At 44.0% G+C, this 14,261-nt stretch overlaps 1 protein-coding gene across 1 annotated transcript in view; it reads right to left on the bottom strand.

Annotated features, from left to right (window-relative positions):
- The window catches only part of LOC149366076 (spindle assembly abnormal protein 6 homolog), a 24,827-nt gene extending 10,566 nt beyond the window's left edge, over positions 1 to 14,261 (bottom strand). The window contains exons 1-11 of the mRNA XM_089548286.1: positions 13,923 to 14,261; positions 13,565 to 13,698; positions 13,069 to 13,126; positions 12,047 to 12,126; positions 9,693 to 9,786; positions 8,165 to 8,344; positions 6,370 to 6,666; positions 3,668 to 3,784; positions 2,346 to 2,461; positions 1,610 to 1,763; positions 454 to 608 (exon numbers count right to left, since the gene is read on the bottom strand). Coding sequence (XP_089404412.1) covers positions 454 to 608; positions 1,610 to 1,763; positions 2,346 to 2,461; positions 3,668 to 3,784; positions 6,370 to 6,666; positions 8,165 to 8,344; positions 9,693 to 9,786; positions 12,047 to 12,126; positions 13,069 to 13,126; positions 13,565 to 13,692 — 1,379 coding nt within the window. The 5' untranslated portion in view covers positions 13,693 to 13,698; positions 13,923 to 14,261. The remainder of the gene's footprint in view (positions 1 to 453; positions 609 to 1,609; positions 1,764 to 2,345; positions 2,462 to 3,667; positions 3,785 to 6,369; positions 6,667 to 8,164; positions 8,345 to 9,692; positions 9,787 to 12,046; positions 12,127 to 13,068; positions 13,127 to 13,564; positions 13,699 to 13,922) is intronic.

Genomic DNA, 14,261 nt, shown 5'->3' with positions numbered 1-14,261 from the left:
TGATGACGATGACCATTCGGATGGCCTACCAGCCATACAGTAGCACTGCTCGTGGCAGTGTTTTTTTCTTTTTGCTCTCGGCACACCGGCTTAGCGGGCTGCGGAGTGAAGTCCAATTAACCGACGCACGGCAAAATTTGTTCGAATTAACGAGAGTTTCGCCCCATAGACTCCTATGTATAATTGTAGGGACTTCGCGTGCATGTTGAATTATCCGATTTTACGAATTAATGGGGGTCGAATTAACGAGCTTTCACTGTATCTGAACATTTTCCTGAAGAGATAAAATCAGCAGAAAACCACTGGTAGCCCAGGCCTGGCCTGCAGTCACTTTCTGTAATATTTTCATCTTTTCTCGTTGCCCGGGACTCACTGACGGGTGACGCTCCCCAGATGACTTGTGACAAAACAAAAAGAATGTGTGTCTCCTTCAGCTCAGCAGGTGTGTCGTACCTCAGGCGAAGCTTGGCATGATAGGTCCTGAGCTCCCCTTGGAGCCGCTTGATGATCTCGTTGCCCTTGACGATGTCGTCCGAGAGTGTCTTGACAGCGGCCTCTCGTCGACCCAACTGTGCTTGCCGTTGCTCCAGGAGTGCTTCCGCCTGCCGCTGCGGGGGTTCAACAAGAACATCAACAACTCTCAGCGATGGCTTTGGCAGGCAGTCATCTGTTTACCATCTGTGGGTACAACAGACTACGAACACTGCAATGCCTTTAGCATGATGCATTACGGGTACATGTAGCAGCTGAAACCAAGATGATGAAATGGACATGAGGAGAGTTCGTAACTCGAAGAGACAACTAGCAGTAGTTTAGGGTAACAGAGTGGACACAAATGAAAGAGAAGCATAGCAGGGGGTAGCAGAGAGCGAGGTCAACAATGAGATCAGGAAGTTTTTAACGATCAGGTGTCCATAGCTGATGCAAGACAGTTATGTGGAGGCCAATACAGAGGTCTTTGTTCAGCAGTAAATGCAACTAGGTTGATGATGATTATGATTAAAGGACTCACGGTTAATCCAAGAACTGATAGCAACAATGGTATATGGGGGTTCAACGTCCCAAAGCAACTCAGGCTATGAGAGACGCCGCAGTGAAGGGCTCCGGAAAGTTCGACCACCTGGGGTTCTTTAACGTGCACTGACATCGCACAGCACACGGGCCTCGAACTTCTCCTCCAAAGAAATTCAGCCGCCGCGGCCGGGATCGAACCCGCGTCTTTCGGGCCAGCAGCCGAGCACCATAGCCACTGAGCCACCGCGGCGGCACCGTAGTGAAGGGCTCCAGAAATTTCGACCACGTGGGGTTCTTTAACATGCACTGACACTGTACAGTACACAGGCCTCTATCATTTTGCCTCCATCGAAATTCGATCACTTCGGATGATAGCAATAGCAATAACAACAATCGGTGAACATTTTTCAATTTCTATCACTCAATGCCTTGATCTTTACTGGGTCATGCCACATACTAGTAACACAAAACCAAGAAGCAGAGACGAGGCCACTGCTGCGGTTGTACTTATTCTCATCTTTCTGCAACAAGAGCTTGTGCAAAAGGTGCGCAATGATTATGCACAGATACACCGTGTCATATTTGCAGTGCTCACTTTTTTCTGCTCGCAGCTCTCGAGCAGCCCCTTGGTTTCGGCCAAGAGTTGAGACTTCTCCAGCAGCTCAGCCTCCAGTTTGTCGAGACGGGACCTGAGGGTACTGGCGTCCTTTTCATTAAGCTGCTTGTCAGCTTCAACAGAGTCTTTCTGCCTGCGAAGCCGAAAGAACAAAAGAGCTTTTTTTTTTCCCATCAAAATGAACATCATGCCGTACAAAGGTAAATAGACAAAAACAACACTTAGCATCACTTTCGTCAAGTGAGAGAGTGTTTAGAAACTGTCCAAGAAACCTTAAAGGGACACCAAGGACAAATTCAAATTGGCCTGCATCAATACACTGCTGCATTATAACAATAAATATGCTAATTTCTCTGAAAATGGATCTTCTGCAAGCCAGAAAAGGACAAAAAATTGAATACCGATGTTGCCATCACTGGCTGATTCTGAAAGTAAGCCGCGATGCATTGACACACTGCAGAGTCGTAGGGAAAATTGCCATTCGGCTCACGACAAGGTGTACGGCATGATCTGCAGGCCGCAAGAACGGTATTGGTAGCATGTTCAAATTATTTTCTGAAGTTCATAGATTTTTCAAACTGTTCGATTATTTTGACCATTTCTATGGCTCCTCTGAGTCCGAAAAATCGGCTGACAACTGTACTACTAGTATGTGGGACTGAGCATTGTCGCTTCCCACTGCTGGTCACAAAACGTCATGAAAAGTGTTGAGCACCTAGAAAGAACTTCGGCCGTTCGCTGGCACTGCCCCACAGTTGCTTCCAGCGTTGTCACCTTCAACGACAGGTCTCGGCAAGTTTGTTCAGATTTGGCCAGCTTCTCCTGAAGGTCCTGCAGAATTGAAATGGCCGTAGAGTCCAGTTCATAAAGTATGCATCATCATCATAATGATTAACCACTGTCGTCACAATAATCAGCCTATTTCCAATGCAGGGCAAAGGCCTCTCGCATCGTATGAAAAATGCAAACTAGTATGTTTCCGGTTCCAGCCTTGCAGTCTGTTTTCCTGAGCTATCCATTAAATTTTTGCTTTCACTTGCAATGCCAAATTGTTTTTGTATACAGTGGCCTGAATGCTCCCAGTCTGTGGGGACCACACAAAGCACTCCACTTCAAAGATAAGCTATCAGATCTACAGGGCAGAAAGGTGTGAATGCCATGCACTGCAGCTGAGAAATGGCACTAAGATAGCAGTGATTAGTTAAATCTACATAACTAGTCAAACCCTCTTGCTTCCAAGAAACCCTTCCCATGCGCAGACACCTTACTGGAGGTAGAGGCATAATGTTCAATGCTTAAATCAGGTAATCGCGACAGTCACGTGCAAAAAAAGAAAGAAAGAAGTCATGATAAGAATTTCAACTATGAAGCATTTCTGAATGCTGAATGCAAACATTTAGGTCATTTCAATGTGAAGCTGCATCATGTATTTTACCATAAATTTTACGACAGGCATTTACTAAAATGATGTCAAAGATTTTGTTGCTTAGAACTTGCTGAAATGTTTTCCAGAGATCTTTGCAGAAATAGAGGAGCACATTAAGGATAAAATTATGGGCCTGCCTTTTTGAAGACTAAAGTAAAGTATTGGACCTTGAAGATTCATGCTTGCAACATATGGCAATGAATGAGTAATTGTCTTCTTTTAGTCCGAATTGTTAAGCACAGTTCCACAAGTTAGGAGTATTCTTTGCTCCTCAAATTTTTAAGACACATGAAGACTACACAGCTCTCACTTGCAATCATTAAGAGATGGAGCAATTGCCAGCAGTCCACTGTAATGCTGATCCCATCGTTATATAAACACCACTGCATTCAAGCGGACAGTGATTGTAACTGTTCCCCATTTTACTTTTTAGGTTTAGGGGTACTACATGGCAGCTTTACTGCACTTGGCAAACATCTGGTTTCTAAAAAAGAAAGATCAAGACCTAGAGGAAACAATCAAAATTGAGTGGAAACAATGAACATTTAATGGACGAAAGCTGAGGAGGGCTTGTCCCAAGATTGCCAGGAGATGAGGAGAGCTCGCCCTACCTTGTTCAGCGCATCCTTGATGGACACTTCTGCTTCCAGCACTTGAATCTGTTTTTTCAATCGCTGCTCGGTCTCCCTGTGCTCCAAGTCTGAGCGAAACTGCTGCTCCGAAGAGGCCTGGGTAGTCACACAAGTCATGCGGTCTCAGCTAGGGTTTTCACATACCGTATTTTCCGGTGTACCAGACGCACCCTTGTATAAGACGCACCCGCCATATATGCAGGCTGTCACTGAAAAAATTGGTATATAAGACACACCCGTGTATAAGACGCACCCCAATTTACCCAGTTAAGCTAGTGAGGCTTAATTAAACATGCTTATGCGACCATCACAAAATGCACCATACGTGTGAGAAGTTCTTAAGCAACGCTAAGTGATCGAAAAAGGCAACACTCACGCCATACCCGCCCACGTTTTAGCACAAAAGAAAAAAAAAGCGAAAGAACTGTCTTTATGTCCATAACAATTTATTTTTACATAAAACCTTCAAAGTCTTCATCTTTGGATGCGCTATCGAAAAGGCAACGCGGCTGAAGCATTCTCTATGCACTACGTATTTGCAAAGGGTGACTAAAAAAAAATGTCGGCTTCTCTTGGCTTGTCTTGACAATGGCGAGAAGCGCGACTGTTGCCATCTTTTTGACATTTCACATTACCTTTGCTTGGGGTATAGTCTAGTTCACTTTACTTGGGGCCTCCGAAACGGCCGCGTGTTTAAGATCCCGGAAGTGGTCAACCCCGCCGTTTCATGATAAAGTTCACCTAAAAAAGTTGCGCACGGCGGTCCCCGTAATGAAGTATTAACTGTGTTACAACCGCGTTATTGGTAATAATATTTTTTCGGTGAAAAAAGCTTGAACATGAACCTGAGTAATTTCTGAACTCGCAAAAAAAAAAAAAAAAATTCGCATATAAGACGCACCCTTGTATAGGACGCACAAGCCAGATTTTTGAAAAAAACCCGCGTCTTATACACCGGAAAATACGGTACAAGGAAAAGAAGACAGAAATAAGCCTATCAACTAGTCAAGTCAACTCTGGAAAGCCTCTCAGTGGCAGTTTTCTTTTTCTCCCCTACAATCTGTATTGTACAGGATGGAAAAATAAAAATTTCATATGATTTGATTTGAATTACAGAAAGCAACACGTGCTGACTATTTCTTCACTCTCAGGAGTTATGACCAGCTAAACACTATGGCAAAATGAAGAAAACTGAACTGTTGGACCACTCAATTCATGGAATAGGGGATATTCAAAATTCCGCAAGTGCGCTTTCTCACATAACAATTTTGTCCCAAACAAGACGGCTGACCATGCATTTCCAGCTGAAACAAAGCTAGAAAGACTGGTTTTTTGTTTAATTCTTCCAAAATAAGTTTCTTATATTCTATCCACACCTTTAGCGCCTGTCCTGGAGCCCACGTAGTTCCTTTATAGCGAAGTCGGCCATCTTGTTTGGGGCAACATAGTTATGTGGGAAAGCGCACTTGCGGAATTTTGAATATCCCCTATTACACTCTGAAGTAAGCAAGAGAATTTAGGTTGTTTTGGGAACTATATTTGGTTTCATATCTTAGGTGCAACGCTGTGAAGTGTATGAAGTTGCCTGCATGAAAAAATGTACGAAGTAGTCTGCATGAGTAAAGGCATGTTACTTGGCGCTCGTTTTGCAAAGAATTGGTTTTTGAGGAAAGGAATCGTTTTGCAAAGAATTGGTTTTCGAGGAAAGGAACGTGCAGTCTCTCTCTCACTTCACAATGGGCATCTCAACCATGTCATGAAAAAGGGGAGAAAGGTGGGAGTAAAAGAGGAAAGAGAGAAAAGGTACAGTAATGAGGCCTCCGGAATAATTCCGACCACTTGGGATCTTTAACATGCAACTCACTCACGTCACAGAGTACATGAGCGCCTTTGCATGTCACCTCTATCCAAACATGGCCGCCACGGTGGCCAGGTTCAAATTTTGTGGCCGAGTGGTCTAAGGCACGAGAAAGCGAGAGTGCGTCATCAGAGATAAGAGAGAATTTAATCAAGCATGTGACAAATATATCAAATATAATAAGCCTGCAGGCCAAGATCGTGGATGTAGGCAGTGCAAACAAGAGCGCTAGCATTGACAGCATTGCACCTGATTGATGTATGAAATGGAGTATAGTAATAATAATAATAAATAATTTTTGTTGTTGCTTGTTCATTTATGGACTCTCATGCATAAATGACTGTTATCATCACTGGAATGTTTTAAAATTAATGTACTAAACATTGCAAGCCCACACTGTTCTGAAGCTGTCAGCTCAGGCAACATTCCAATTTTCCAATCAGTGTTTTTGTTTTTATAATACATTATAATGTGCACTCTGAAATACCAGAATGTTGCTATACAGTCTGCACTTTACCGTGATCATAATACATTACTTAATGGGGGCTGTACACACACACACACACGCACGCACACACACACACACTGGTTAGTTAATGAAAAAACTTACCGTGATCATAATATATTACTTAATGGGGGCTACACACACACACACACACACACGAACACACACGCACACACACACACTGGTTAGTTAATGGAAAAACTTCACCTGGCAGTCAGAACCTACCTGTGTCTATTTTTTTTATGCTTTGTTTCTATGCCTGCCTGTTTTTTTCGCTGCTAATTTTAATGATCGGCCCCCCTTTGTTGGTTTACTAACCTTGCGTGCACTCTCCCTCTCGGCTGCCAGTTCCCGCTTGTGCTGCTCCCTCTCAGCCGTGAGCTCTCGTTTATGCTGCTCCCTTTCGACCGTGAGCTCCCGCTCGTGCTGCTCCCTCTCGGCTGCGAGCTCCCGCTCGTGCTGCTCCCGCAGCGAAGCCAGCTGGGAGGCATGGAGGGAGCGGACATGCTCCAGTTCCCGTGACCGCTCCGTCGTCACCTCTTGGTACTGGTGCAGGCGTGCATGGAAGTCCGTCTCGGAGCTCCTCAGTGCTGCCTCGAGCCTCCTGTTTTCGTCCTGCAATGGGGGATGATCGCACGGATAAAATATCACCCAGCGTCCACAGTTAACAAGAATAGCTTAAAAAGGAATGCTGCTTCTGTTGCAGTTTGTTCAGTGGCAAGGGATATATTTAAGTATTGCTTCGAAATATGGAGCTGAAAATTAATATTGTTTTCCTGTCATTCGGTTCAAACTCGGAGCATTGATGATGACATTGAATGCATTGGAGTGGTTGTCAACGGCAAGTAGTTGGTGCAGCAATTTAGCCACAGAGATCCAGAAAGAAAAACAGCACCCTGGAAGGAAGCAAGCCATGTAATAATGCAATGAGTTCCGTTTCACTTTATGTCAAATGGTGCTTTGTTTACTGCCATCAGCATACGGCACAATCATTTTCTGTTCATCACAAGGAGCCCACAATTTTGCATAGGCTCACTAGACATGCCTAGATCGTTCAAGAAGAACAGCAGTCATGTGCGTCCACTTCTACAATGTTTGGAACTGCCTTACGCAATGTTACTGTACTACTATCTAGCATGCTCCAAGTTGTGTTACAATACACTGCGGTTGACAGTGCCATGGTCATTCTCATTCCAATAACAGTGAGGTGCGTGAACTATTGTTGCTACTATCTTTTCCATCATGCGTTATTTCTTTTAAAGGACTATAAACACGAAATTTTTGCTCGAGTGTTTTAATTTTTCAAACAATGCATTAGACATTGATATACCTGAAGCACCCTGTGGTATTCGTCTGCGATGGCTAAATAATTTAGAACTTAACTTCTTCTAGACGCTGTTTCGGTTTCGGTTTCAATTGCCGAACGATGGCTGTGACGTGTAGTTGATGTTTAGGTCACGTCACAAATGAAAAATCTGCTGCATAATTGCTGATGGGTCATTTTATGTCATTCAAGGCCTTGAAAGAGCCTGGCTAAAGTGTTGTGAGTTAAAACTACGTATCAATGATGACATTAGTCTTTCTAGTTCATCATGTGACCTAAACACCAACTGTCACAGCCATCATTTGGTCGATGAAACCGAAACCGAAATAGTGACGCTAGCGCTACAGAAAACGATGATGGGGACAAGAAGAGGACTGTAAGAGTGAGGACAACGAAGTTCTCCTCCGTCGGTGTCAGCCCCGGACATTCTTGGGAGCCTTCCCAACCGCCTAGTGCATTAGCGCGTCTTTACACTGACTTGATGATAGCACGAGAGAAGAATTTCAATTCTAAATTATTTAGCTGTCGTATGCGAATATCACACGGTAATGTATGTATTCTAATGTCTAACGCATCATTTGAAAGAAGCAAAGCAATAAAATTAGGTGTCTATAGTCCTTAAAGGCACACATTTGCCAAATAAAGAAGAGTTTGCTCATGAGACAAGAGGCAAATTGGGAAAAATTAGCTGGAATATGTTAACTAGGAATGGTCACGATGCAGGAGCCCATGCATGCATGTATGGCTCTGCAGGCAAATCCAAAAAGTGCCTTGCTTCCAGGCCCCCACCTTCAACAGGCGCATGGCTGTTGTCAGGTGCTTGCGGATGACCGAGTCTGGTGCCGGGGACAGCTTGAGCGAGAGGTGGACGAGGTGCTTGAATGGGTTGGCCTCAACAATGTCCAGGACGGCCGGGTCCGAGCCGGTCCGACCGTGTACCACCAGCGACAGCACGAACCGGGGACTCTCCTTCGACAAGGAAAAAGTGTATGCACAAGCGGTTTGATGTGAGTCATCATCATCAGACACCCACTGCAGGGCAAAGGCAGGGCAAATGTCTCTCCAATTAACCCTGTCCTTCACCAGCTGCAGCCACCGTATTCCCGCAAATTTCTTAATCTCCTCTGCCCACCTAACTTTCTGCCGTCCCCTGCTACGCTTGCCTTCTCTTGGAATCCAATCCGTTACCCTTAAGGACCAGCGGTTATCTTGCCTTCGCATTACGTGCCCTGCCCAAGCCCACTTCTTCCTCTTGATTTCAACTAGGATGTCATTAACGCACGTTTGTTCCCTCACCCACCCCGCCCGCTTCCGATCTCTTAAAGTTGCACCTATCATTTTTCTTTCCATAGCTCACTGCATTGTCCTTAACTTAAGCTGAACCCTCTTTGTTAGCCTCCACGTTTCTGCCCCATAGGTGAGTACCGGTAAGATACAGCTGTTGTATACTTTTCTCTTGAGGGATATTGGTAAACTGCCATTCATGACCTGAGAGAACGTGCCATATGCGCTCCACCCCATTCTTATTCTTCTAGTTATTTCCCTCTCACGATCCGGATCAGCTGTCACGTGTTAAATCTATGTATACAACACAGAAGAAAACCAAGACATGGGGAGAGGGGGGGGGAATGATACAGCTTCAGAATTTCACTGTAAAAAAAGAACACCCTCATTCAGCAAGAACAACGTTGAAAAAGGAAAGCACAAACATTGCCTGGCTGTATGCTGGGAGAAGTTACTGATGGAATTCATTCGCTTATTTAACGGATACTGCTAGCCTCAATAGAAGGCTGTGGCAGGACTGGGATCTTTACGAATGTGAAAAGATACAAGCTCATGGAAAACAGATCAAATGGATGATTATCCACATTGGTGATCCAGCGTTAGAAATGCAATTTAATGCTTAAATAATGTTACAAGCACAGTTAAGCAGCAGAAAAAGAAGGCTGTGCCCGAGGTACACCATCACAGGCTGCTTGTTCAAGCCGATTCCAAGGAACAAAAATTAGCGATGTACAGCAAAAGACGTGGTATCCAAGGTGGGACATGACGCACTTTTATTTTTACGCCAGGCCTATTCACGCTGTATTTTCCACTTCCTCCTATAATGTCCCTGAGGCAAAGAACATACCTAATGTGAATTAATGAGCCAGTAATAAGCAAACAAACAAGATATGATGGCTTAACCCACAGGAGCAGTGTTCGTGACATATATATATATATATATATGGCTTTTTTGGAGACACCAGTAGTCTTTACAAGAACTAGTAAAGAAGACTAAAAGAAAAGCAAAATGAAAGAAGCATTGAATACAAACCTTTTGATCATCCTTGCTACACAGCTCAAGGAGGTCAACGAACTTCTGCGGAAATGCCAGGAAGTCTACGAGAAGACCCTGTTGTGCCTTGAGGCTGTGAGACGTGAATATAGCGGCGTAAATGGAAGCCAGAAAAACAAATATTCCGGCACAATTTCCAAAGTGCTTCTTATATAGAGTCTAAAACACTTTTCAACAACATTTAATATGCACAGTTCTCCCCTTCAAAAGGCAAACGTTTCTTTTACAAATTTGTTTCGTATAAGAAAAATTACTGAACGAAATTTCTTGTACTTTTAGAGTTTGCAGTCTTCTGCACTGCTTCTAGCTGGTTTTCACAGTTATAGTACAAGCGAGTATTCATTTCGAAAGCAGTATCTTTGGCACAAAAGCTAAAACTGTGCATAAGCCCCGCCGCGGTGGCTAAGTAATTACAGGGCTCGGCTGTTGACCCGAAAGATGCGGGTTCGATCCCGGCTGTGGCGGCTAAATTTCGATGAAGGCGAAATTCTAGAGGCCCGTGTACTGTGCGATGTCAGTGCACGTTAAAGAACCCCAGGCGGTCGAAATTTCCGGAGCCCTTCACTGCGGCGTCCCTCATAGCCTGAGTTGCTTTGGGACGTTAAACCCCCCTAAACCAAACCGATAAACCAAACCAAAACTGTGCACAAAAATATTTCCTTGCTGCCACCATGTGTGCAATGTCATTTACAGGCTTCTGCATAAGCTGCCTCAAGGTATAGAAAGCGTAATCATCAGAACATGGTTCAAGAAAATGAAGAGTGCTTCCACTACTGTGTGGGTGAGTTACTTTCGGCGGAACAGGAAATCAGAACATGTAGGGTGCAGGTGGTAAAGTGGTAAAACTGTGCTGTCCTTCAGTGTTTTCACACATGCTGACACCAGCTCTTTATTCTACCGTCCCTCACTCTCTTCTGAATTTAGTTCCACCTTGAATATTGCTGTGCAAACTGCGAAAGGCACTGCTTTAAAACAGGAATTTGAGTGCAAAGAAATCTCAAAGAATCTGCACTGGATTTCGCAGCACATGCAATGACTAAATGCCGCCATCTTCAAAAGTCAATGAAGGCTACTTTTTCTCCTCCTGCAACAATTCAATCAGTTCAAATTTTTTATTTCATTTTCACAGTGTGCCAACCATCACCTGATTACGCATGCTGTGAATATGTTGCCATGTAGCTCTATGATGGACGACAATGTTTCATCAAGAAGGAAAACCAGGCATTTTAAACTAAAGATTCTAAACTTTTCAGACAACTCTGCACACTGAATTGGACTACAGAGGGAGATGGTAATTAGAGAAAATTTTATAGGTCCCTTTACTGCATTGAATTGTCTCAGTAAATGGGCGTAGTTCTCACAAAACATTTACACAAGGTGTTGCCATTTTGCAGCAGTTGCTGGCAGCAATAACAAGGCTAGACCTGCCGGCAGCTGGCGTAACAACTGTAAACATGAGACAGCTGTTACTCCTCCGAAGCAATCAGGAGTAGACACGAGATACCAGGTGTTAAGTGGAAATATCGCACTGAATGCCTCAATCAGTGAGGCCTGTTCATTGCACGCAAGGGGTTAATTCTGCCATTTCGAGACCACTGATGCCTTCTGCCTCTTCTCAGCCTTGCCGGCAAGCTTGGAGATTCACAACCCCCAAGCGCACTGATCAAGATTGCCTAGCCCTAAATGAAGTATCACACTGCATGTCTCTACCTTCTTTGTAGAGAGACTGTAACATCGTTCGTAATACTGTAACTCCTAGGTAATATTGTTTCTGTATTGGAACCTAATACTGCTTTCGTTTTCTGTACTTTGGCTGTGACGTGCATTGACTATGGTTGATGAAACAGTTCACGTGCACCTGTGATAACTTGTTCGTGACTAGAAACTCCATTTGACAATAAAACATGCCTATATACCTATAGTATATACTAAAAAGTGCAAAGCTTGTCAGACCCTCTCATGGGAGTAAAAGGTCTGCCAAGCTCTATGTAGCTTTTCCCCCTTGACTTCTTTTCATTCTTATTGTAAGCATAAAGCTTTTTTTTGCCTCCACCTCATTGGTAATAAGCTACGCATCTACACTTCTAGGTTATAAGAAATCCAGCCAATGATTTCAGTTTCAGACACTCTGATGCCCCAAAAGCAAGGATGGAAATGAAAGGAGAGGCACGCAAGAGAAAGCTCAAAAGAATTCACAAACTTGGGATAAACGGCACATTGTTTGTGCCAAGCACAAAAGTATGAACCAAAACACAAGACTAAGAAGAGAGCTGAAGAAAGCTTTCAACAAACAAAGGGACAAAAAAGTAAAAAGAAGGTGCACGAAGACTTGCCTCTGGAAGTCTTCTTCAGTGAGAGTGAGTGTGTAGATAAAAAACGGGTCTGCGTCATCTGTAAGCTGGATCTGGAGCTCCTGAAACATGCAAAGACCATGAATTACTATAAAAAGAGAATGATAGTGACCTAACAAATCAAGCCTCAAAATTCCTTTCGCTGAGACATTCTGCAGCAGAGATTACATGCTGAGTTAAATATTCACTTGAGGTTACCCACTGCAAAATCCCTTAGGGATTTTGCACTGGTTTCAGACAATATCATTTAGGGATTATTTGGGGCCAAGCTATACAATGCAGTGGTCTGTTGTACAGTGATACTCATATCACAGAGGTTTCCCAGAGGTTTGGTTTATTGATTTATTGAAGTTTAACATCCCAAAGCAGCTCAGGCTATGAGGGACGCCGTAGAGAAGGGCTCCGTAAATTTCGACTACCTGGGGTTCTTTAACATGCACTGACATCGCACAGTACACGGGCCACTAGAATTTTACACCCATCGAAATTCGGCCGCCGCTGCCGGGATCGAACCCGCGTCTTTCGGGTCAGCAGCCAAGTGCCATAACCACTGAGCCACCTCGGCGGGGTAGTTGCATCCTTTATCCGTTGTACACTTTAAGTCACTAAAAGATTAAGATTCAGGTTTGTGGTTTGTCCAGTGAGAATGTGCCATCTGTGGTAAATGAACTGGGTTGTCTTCAACCACTTAGGTCCCTTCTTTATACCACAGAAGGACAAAAATATGAGCCTTTGCCAGTTATGCCCCTCCCTCAGAGGCGAGTTTCAAGAGAACAATGCATAAAACATTTGCATTTGAAGAAGCATAGATATCTCCAGTGGCATATATGAGCAAATGTGCTGGAAACCTTCTGTGATACAACCAGTTCATATGCTCAAATCCCTCTTTACAAATATTAAAACACCCACATATCGCCTCTACATTTCCAATAAGAGACATTCATGCCCTACATTTACTTGCCCTTTTTATACGAGATCCAACAAGGAGAATTAACAACGCTCACCTTTCGCCCAACGGTCGATGATTTGCTCTTGCGTATCGTGAGGCACACGGACGAAACACTGAAAGAAAGAAAGTGAATCTCTGTCGATTGCAATACCTGTCCATGGCCATGCCTGCTCAAGATTTTTCTCCGGTGTACACCTCGCGTGATCGATTAGCAGTCACTAAGAGCAAATGTACGTCCAACCAATGGCATTCCCGAAACCTAACTCACTGAACAAATAGAGAGATGTGAAAACTTCCCCGACATGCCCTTAATGTGAAACCAACCGTTGGCGTGAAGTGATCACGCTTAATTACGAGCTGTCAATGCTTTTTGACCCCCCCCCCCCCCCCCCCCATTTCGTGTCGATATACTTCAATATGTGGCAAAAAATATACTTCCTCAGCTATGCTCTCACTTCTGAAATGTATCGGGGTGCCGAATATTTCAAAAAGCCTCCTTTGTGGAGTGGCGACACCACAGCCCGGAACTGCCGCGATCCCCTGAAACTTACCGCCGTGCCGTAGCGCAAAAATCATCTTTGAGTTGGACACTAAGTGTTCGGCAGTACAGGCTCTCGTCCTGGCTCGATTCGCTGGTGCTTACGCCATCTACCCTCCTGTACTGTGAGTCGAGGATCATCTCGGTCTGGGGAAGAACAAGAAACCATAAGCGTCAAAGAATGTCAGATGGTGACGCCAACACACAACCGTAACACGCCACCAAAGGGACACAATGGATCAAAAAGATAACGCCATTGGCCTAAACACAACAAACTCATCCTTCGCAGTTCTTCCTTGTAGCGATACGGGCCCGTTATATTGCTTGTTTTGGGCTTTAAGAGGGCTGAAAAGAGCAGGAAGCGCACGAACCTTGTCAACAACTCCATCGAGCACATTGAAAAACGACACGCTTTAATCTCATTGGTTGAAAAGTTGGATTGGCTATCATACTCTACTTGACTGCATTTTGGCTACTCTGGCGGCTTTATTTGAGAAAGAAAGCGGACTACAAAGAAAGCTGGTCTTTTCACAAATATATTTTCCTTTCTAAGGTTAACAAAAATTTCAAACAAAATAATTTATTAATAAAATGTTTTATTTAATTTTTTTAGGGTAATGATCATTTTTATTATTAGCCTAGAGGGAAAGCTGGCGGCGCTGTACTTCAGCCACCATATGTTTGATGAAGAGCGATCGAAAACAGCGAGG

The sequence above is a fragment of the Amblyomma mixtum genome, chromosome 1 (assembly GCF_055824585.1).
Source record: "Amblyomma mixtum isolate Tamu chromosome 1, ASM5582458v1, whole genome shotgun sequence".
NCBI lineage: Eukaryota > Metazoa > Arthropoda > Arachnida > Ixodida > Ixodidae > Amblyomma > Amblyomma mixtum.
This window is presented reverse-complemented; position numbering and strand designations above follow the sequence as displayed.